The 7,711-nt window shown below is 40.5% G+C and overlaps 1 protein-coding gene across 1 annotated transcript; it reads right to left on the bottom strand. All coding sequences in view use genetic code 11, as the record gives it.

The window, feature by feature from the left end:
* Positions 1-2,901: 2,901 nt before the first annotated feature.
* EGR_05630 (hypothetical protein) lies at positions 2,902-6,857 on the bottom strand (the record flags this gene model as incomplete). The annotated part of the gene is made up of 4 exons (XM_024494879.1): positions 2,902-2,972; positions 3,068-3,199; positions 5,168-5,264; positions 6,720-6,857. The coding sequence occupies 4 exons, from the start codon at positions 6,855-6,857 to the stop codon at positions 2,902-2,904; spliced, it is 438 nt and encodes a 145-aa protein (XP_024350676.1).
* Between the last annotated feature and the right edge of the window lie 854 nt (positions 6,858-7,711).

Genomic DNA, 7,711 nt, shown 5'->3' on the forward strand with positions numbered 1-7,711 from the left:
TAATTTAAACCAATCAGATGATAGTTGAACTGCTTGTAGGTCGAGTAAATTAGCAAAAATGTGCCATTTATTCATTTCGTAAAACCAGTTAAAATTCGAGGAAACCTCATTTTATGACACAGCAGGCATGCCTTTTATTACATTATGATATAAAGTTTGCAAACTTGTTAGGCTACTTATAAAAACAGCACGACGGATCGATTGAAACATATGGACTGAGGTATTGTCAAGATGAGAATGAGACAGTATATTCAGTCATAAGTACTGACCCTTAGAGCGGTTGTCGCATTTCTGGTCGAAATGAATGTGGTCGCAAAATTAATCAGTTCCCTCAAGAAAAACTCGTCCTCAAATAGGTGAGTTTCTCCCTCAGCAAAATTTTTCGGTAATTGACTTGTCGATAGGTTGGCATATAAGGTTTCCATAGAGCATATATTCTTGTTAAATGAGAAATAGCTTCCGCTCTCCACCTATTCAGATTGAAGCACTTGTTGACACCTATAAATGTAGTTCTGGCCACTTTAATTTGAACGTAGGGGCTTGCGATGGACAAATGTGTAAATATGAGTTTATTGTAAAAGGATCTTCAATTTCATTATTCCCACAACTAGACACGTCCGTGTATGTTCATATGTTAAAAGAGGAATGTCTCGCTGATTTGCGTACGTATTTATGCAGATACTTTGCCATACATAGCAAGTTCTAGTGTCCTAAATTATTTGCAAAACCGGTATTTAAGATTCCAACTAACTAGTTGTTTTTTCGTACTACTAACCTTATTAACTAATTGCTTGATATGAATCGAATATTTCGAAGGCTGTGTAAAACCGGAGGGCGATCTGCAAAGTTTAAGTATCACTAATTAAGTTGTAATAAGCAGGACGATCTTAATGGTCAATTAGCTTTTATGACCTCCCACATCTATTTAAAGTACAGCTTTAACTTGTGGTAGATAAGTGGGTGAATCTTCCGTCTAGCAGCCTAAATTATGATAAATATCAACCAGGTTCTAGATGCGAAGAAGACTGGAAAAGAAAGTCAAACAAACAAGATATAGCTCGTCTCCTCTTCGGACTTTTTGGTTGAAAACACCTCTCGAATCAAATAGTCAGGCAATATCACCATTAGTTGGCTTACCTAAAAGAGGGTCATTCCGCAATCTCACCGCAATCTTGGATGGATACTTTAATGCCTAGTGCTGGTTTGATTATATATCCGTAAAATGTTTTCATCAATGCCATTCAAAACAGCTAATCAGTAAGACTGAATTGACATTTCTTCTTCCCTTTTTTGAAGGTAACCAAGGTATAAGACACTTAAAGTAATTTATTATCAAACGCCTATTGATTTAGAAGTTGTTGTACACAAGAAAAGTTGAAATCCCATTTCCATGTATATGTCCCTTCTGCCTACCACGGCATTTACCTCAAAGCGAGGAGAACAAAGCCAGCAATAACACATGACAACGCTCACCGGATGCGAATGCATATGGTCACGCTAGGAATTTCAATTAAAGTTTCAAGGGACAGTCAAAACTGCTTTTCCTCAACCTCCATCCAGTCGGTATCATCTTAATGTCTGTTATAAATCACCATTTTACCTCCTTTGTGCAAATTTTTCCACCCAGGAGGTGGTGGTACTAGTCTCTAGCGTTTGGATTTCGATGCGGTGTGTATTCCATATAGCGATGGGAGCATGGCGTACATTATCGAAGGGGTAATGGCATTACCTACCATTCTTCCCACTTACCATGATAAAGCTACACTATTTTTTAACTGAAGAAATTTTGACTCATTTTGGGCTCCACTGAATACCTCATTTCACCGAGAAGGCTTCTCATTTAACCCACGCACTTCCTTTAATAACTACTGCCGACACGAACTACCCTCTTTGCATAAATTATACTTTTACATAAGCCTTCAGGCAATGCAATTATAAGGAATGGCATGTCGCGAGTCACGCTGGCTATAGCTGGAAATCTCAAGGAAAAAGCTTTTAACAATTTGGCAAGAACGAAGAAATCTACTGTCTCAAAATTAGTCAGTGTGGAGCTCAAAGCTTTCATCTCAAAACCAAGAAAGTTTTGATTAAAAAAACTTCCTCCACAAAGCGGTATATTGGGACAGAGTCTAATAAATCATTCCATGTGTCTTCAAGGAGGTACAATGAATTAAGACCATAAGACTATCGCTTTGCATTTCACATTCTTTTAACTGTTGTGGGACTCGTTTCCTTTTTGTAATGAAAGGTAAATAATGTTCGTTTAATTCGAAAAGTGGTTTACACAATTTCGAGTGTTTATCACAAACACAAGTGGTTATTCGAAATGCATTAGCAAGGGGTAATTAGAGGGTCGTATTCACCCTACGACATGTTATACGTCTGGTGTGACAGCATGCATTCGGGTGAATGTTGCATCCTCCAGATGCCGTTGGGTGATAGGACCTCTCGGATCCACCATTAAATCACAGCAAACAGTTGCTTTTGCCGTTTTCTTGTAACTAGGATATATCACGTCAACTAGGAGGAAAAAGCTGAATGCAACATACTGGTGGAGTAATAGTGATTTAATCTTTTCTTTTTCAGAGCTCAAAGTTAATTGACCCTTCTGACTACTATCGACTGATTTAAGTTGGAAAATTCCTTTTAACCTGAGACGTGAAAACTTCGGAGAGGTGGAAAGTTGAAACACCTATGCAGCACCTCGCTTTTTTTTCCCATATGAGTGTTTCAATGTCCTTCAACAATGTTGCCAAAATCTCGGTCATTTACTTTTCACCAGCTCCTAATTTATGCTCAAACTTATAGACATCCAAATCTGGCGTCCTAAGGCTCCCCTGAAGGCGAGAAAACAAAACACTAGGACAAAATATCATTGTCGATGTATAGAAGATCTGGGGGCTACTTGCATGACCTGGGGGCCAGTCCACCCGGTGAAGGTGCAATGGCGGAGCACCTAAGCATCTGAGTAACTAAAAAGTAGAGTTAAACAAACAACTAAAGTGGTACAGAGCCCCCCTTCTCTTTTGAGCTTCATCTCTGGCGTTCCATCTAGTCAGCCGCTCACGTTGGCCATCACAACGGGGTCGATGCTGTAAGGCGAAACACCTACGAACGAACCCTGCCTGCAGCTGGAATGATGTCGCACTGATCCATCCTACCCAATCCAATGAATCTGGAGTTTTGTCCTGTCCGGGAACTGTGCAGGGAGAAGAGGGAATGTGTTGGCCACATGATCTTGGGAACAAGATTCCTTGGCCATTCCTCCTTCCCGTTTTGTTCTTACTTCAGTACTGCCCAGCCATAACTACCCAGATTTTACCCAGCGAGTGGAGTGGTGGCGGAGGTGTAGCGTGTTCACTTGATTGCAATCTTTAAACGGATACCGCAGACAGCTCCTTAACCAACTTTTTCAGATGGCTCACAGCTAGTGTAGCTTCAATTGGTAATGACTTACCTGCAGAACAGAGGGCTAGGGTAGTTACCGAAGGCTGACATCGTTTTCAACCCCTCCGTTGGGAGTCGTCATAGTTTCTTCCATTCTTATCATATGCTCTTCTTCCGTCATGCTTTACGATTGAGTTCACTTGCCACTGGCAGAAATGTTGCTGTCCGAGACCAATATGCATTGCCGACGCACAGGAGGACTGGGGGGCCTGTTGCCACGGCACGGAGGCTATCCCGCTCAGCGGAAGTACAAGGGCGGAGCTTTAAGTGTCCACGAAACCAAAACCGAGAGTTAAACAAACAATCAAGGCACTGCACCAACGTGTAGAGGTAAGGCTCTCTGGATACCCTAGTGAAATGACCAAGTGAATTGGGCAAGTAGAGCCTCCCTAGCATTGCGTAAACTTCTACATAGGTGATTTATTTAAACCTGACATCTCCACCTAGCTTCGAGAGAGAGAGAGAGAGAGCAAAAGCGACTGTGGTCAAAATAAAACCACTTAATTATCCTCCTAATTTATTAGGTCATCATTTTGCCTGCTGTCGCTTTCTGACAGCTTCGACTAGACACATTCGACGGGATGCAGAGTTAATGCATTCAGGTACAAATTAGGCTGAGGACAAAAGAATGTGAGAGTCACTAAAATATTCATAAAATCTTTCCCAAAAAGGCGACGGTTTCTAATTAAGAATAACCTAGTCTCATGTTTTTTTGACCCATACTCTGACGGCGTTCCTATTTAGTTAGGAAGGCAAAAAAAATGTCTTGGAGGAGGCACTACACCCTATGGAATAGGGAAAAATATTGCAGTTATTTCAAAAGTCAACTTTAATATGAAAACCTGTAATTGTGATGGATATTTTAACCCAACTCTTCCCTTGTCATCTTTAAAGGTCACAACTGTGGTGCGTTGGTAGGTGGATTTACTGCATCAGGCAGTACAGCTATCATTCAAATCGTACTGCAAATGAAGGTGATAAAAGTTACCAACCTCATCATAAAATGTTGATCAAACAGGAGGAAGTTAATCATCCACCTCTGAGGAGTTTGACAACCTTCGGTTTCAGTGCATTTAAATGGCATTAGAGGTCTCGCTGCCTGTGGTAGGTAAGGCGGAAATCCGCGCTGCTACACCGAAAAATGCTGAAACTGGTAAATCTCCCTTTTAAGCGAATCCCCTTTTTTGGATGCGATTTGTGAAAACGTAATGTTTGCATTAATCAGACAGCGGAAGAATGTGTCTGCATTAAGGGATCTGGGGCCTGGGATGGAGGAGGGCGAGAGGCCGATGGACGGGGGATGGAGGGTGGGATGAGGGGACTACGAATGTGTATTAGCAAGAAATTTAAATCACTACTCACAACTGGAGTGCGGATCATAACGCTGACTCATTTTGTGATTTTTGCTGCTCTTTAATCACATCTACAGACATGGGGACAAATAAGGTATTCAACGCTGGTATCTCCCTCCACAACTTTCCTATAATCCGGTAATTTTTATCAAGAAAAAGAGAACTTTTAATACCAGATATGGCTAGTATGCTCAAGTGAGTCTCGACACCACTTAGCCTTCATAAAAGATTTAAGTTAGTCCCTCATAATCTTGGCTTTGTTGTCCACCACCAACCTTGACCTTGAAATTAACCAATCGCTGCGGTCAAAATTATGCGGTTTTGATGTTTAGATTCCGAGTTCACTCATGCCTATGAATAATACAAACTTTGTTTGATGTAGTTATTAGTGTCCGAAGTTATTGCTATATCCGCTATAAAGCCTACTAACACAGAGGTGGAGTCCATTATGCGTGTAAGGAAGAACTGAAGGGCACAAGGCATGGCTAAAAAGTTTTACCGTCAAGAGGGTTGTTAAAAAACAACTCACCCGGTGAGGAATCCACTCACGGAAACAACACTTTACTAATTTCCCTTCTTGACGAGATCTTTGTATTCGGCTATCCACATGGTTACTCCATAGCTGTAAAGGCTGATTAGGAGTTCTGACTACCACATCTTCTAAAGTGACGAGCTATATCAGACTGACAACCAATTAATGACCAGCTTATTCCGCACATAAGCCGCTTTTTGAGGTGAAATTTGTCTACTGATAACATTGGACAAAGGGAGGTATCCACTATTAAGAGCACGATGCCTTCTGGGGCATATCGTAGCCATGTCTTCAAGGTTGCTATTTATTCCATGATTCCTAGTCCAACCTCATCAGCTGTCAAAGTGATAAAGTGACATAAAAGGCCACAACAATGGCGTTTCTGTGGTAAATCTTTATAGAATTAGGCGTTCATGATAAGTATCTTTTCTCTTTGACCAATTGATTGGGTAATCCATCCACAAAATCAGTGTTTTTCTGTAATTAACATTGAGCGCCCCGACCGCCGACCTCCCAGCTATCCCAGACACGGTAATAAGGCATATCATAAAGTGGGAGGGCTGAGTAGCTGTAGGCATGGCAGCATGCCTACGCTGCCAAGAGGATAGCGTTAACCATGGCGACTCGGAGACCCCTCGCAGTTAAGTACTCATTAGTTCACTGCATGCCTATGACTTAAATTTAACCTGTTTGGTTTTACGCTAATGAATTACAACTCAAAGTATTTACGTTGGCCAAAATTTCGTAAAAATTTTGTCAGGGGATAAACGCTACTCATTTGCTGCTTAAGTAGCACTAAGTCGTTTCAATTTTCGCACTAAGCATTTTAGCAGCACTTTTAGGTAAATTTTATAAATCCTAAAGTGGTTTTTGCCACTACTTTTCATCATTTTTGAAACAAATCGTTTACTTTAAGGGGTTTTTATTTAATTGGGAAAGTTATGCCTCACTTGTTTATGAAACTATTAAAAGATTAAAAGCGCTTTTTTAAAAATTCTAATGACATTTTTTGTAAGTACATTATAGTTTCTGTAATTATCTGTCCATGGACTTCATCAAACTCTTCAAAAACATCGAAATTGGACCTTTAGACGTATTAAATACCCACCCGCACACTCACGCAGAGACGTAGCTGATAACAAAGACTTTGCATATCGAAATGATCCCTCAAAGCCAACATCTCGAGTCATCATGTCCCCGAATCAATGACATTAGCCTCCAGCATGGCCCACACATTTTAATCCTGTGATATGAAGTAGAGAAATTTAAAATATACAGACTAATGCTTGCTATGCTCAAGAAAAGCTCTCCAAAGCCGTTGTGGGAAGTGATAGACACAAAATATTTCACTTTACCGAGTGGTGAAGTCGAGGTGCAGGCTTACGTACCCTTAGAGCCTCATCTATGCGCTGTAGTAAACTGACATCTAACCAAGTGAATGCTTCGGTCTCTGCACCACCAAGAGGTCCTTTAAAGATGGCTCCGCGTGCCCACGGTGGTGGCAGCGCTAATGGGACGCAATTCATGTAAACAAAAATTTAAACCCCGTCAGACGAGTCATTAAATTTAGATCTGGTAAAAGGAGGGTACCTGTGATTGGGAACTGAATGTAGGGGTTCGGACAGGACCATTCTTCAGCGAGGTCCCAAATCCTATAATTCTAGGTAATCCACCTTTCTTTACAATAATACTGCCATGAATAAACACACTAAAGTGTTAAATATGTTATGTGGAAGAGGGCTAGAAGGAAGGCGTGTCTTTGAAATGACACATTTTACAGGATCCATTAGCATAGGACTTGTGTGCCTGTACGTGCATGAGTATCTTATCATCAAAAAAAACAGTGTACAAATTTTGTTTACATTCCTATTTCAAATAGAGTCTTAGTTTAAACTTTTTTTGTACATCGAAAGAAGCATGCCTGTATCTGTTTGGATAACAATCTTAACACATTAAGGACTTGCGTCACATATATGCGACGTACAGTGTGTATTAGTTTATGACAACTTCCTACCCCAAACAGTGGCTTAAATGCATCCTGAGAGTAAAAAATTCTTTTAAAGACATCAAATAATGCAAATTTAAATAGTGTTTGTCTACAGGAGACTGATTAGTTGGATCTCACTCTAATAACCTAACAGCGAACGTGTTAAACACGGCAAAGATTTTATTATTGATTTAACTCTCTTTTAAAACGCTTGACTTGACCTTCAAATCACTTATGTCGACAGTTAATGCATAAAAGAAGTGTGTTAAAGTAACAGGTAGTATGCACGGAATGTGGGTTGATGTTGTTGAGACATTGGACTACCTGCGGATCCAAGTGGTGTAGTCACACAACATCGCATCAATTCACTTAGAAATCGGCAAAATAGGAAGC

Source organism: Echinococcus granulosus (assembly GCF_000524195.1).
Source record: "Echinococcus granulosus chromosome Unknown EG_S00043, whole genome shotgun sequence".
Taxonomy (NCBI): domain Eukaryota; kingdom Metazoa; phylum Platyhelminthes; class Cestoda; order Cyclophyllidea; family Taeniidae; genus Echinococcus; species Echinococcus granulosus.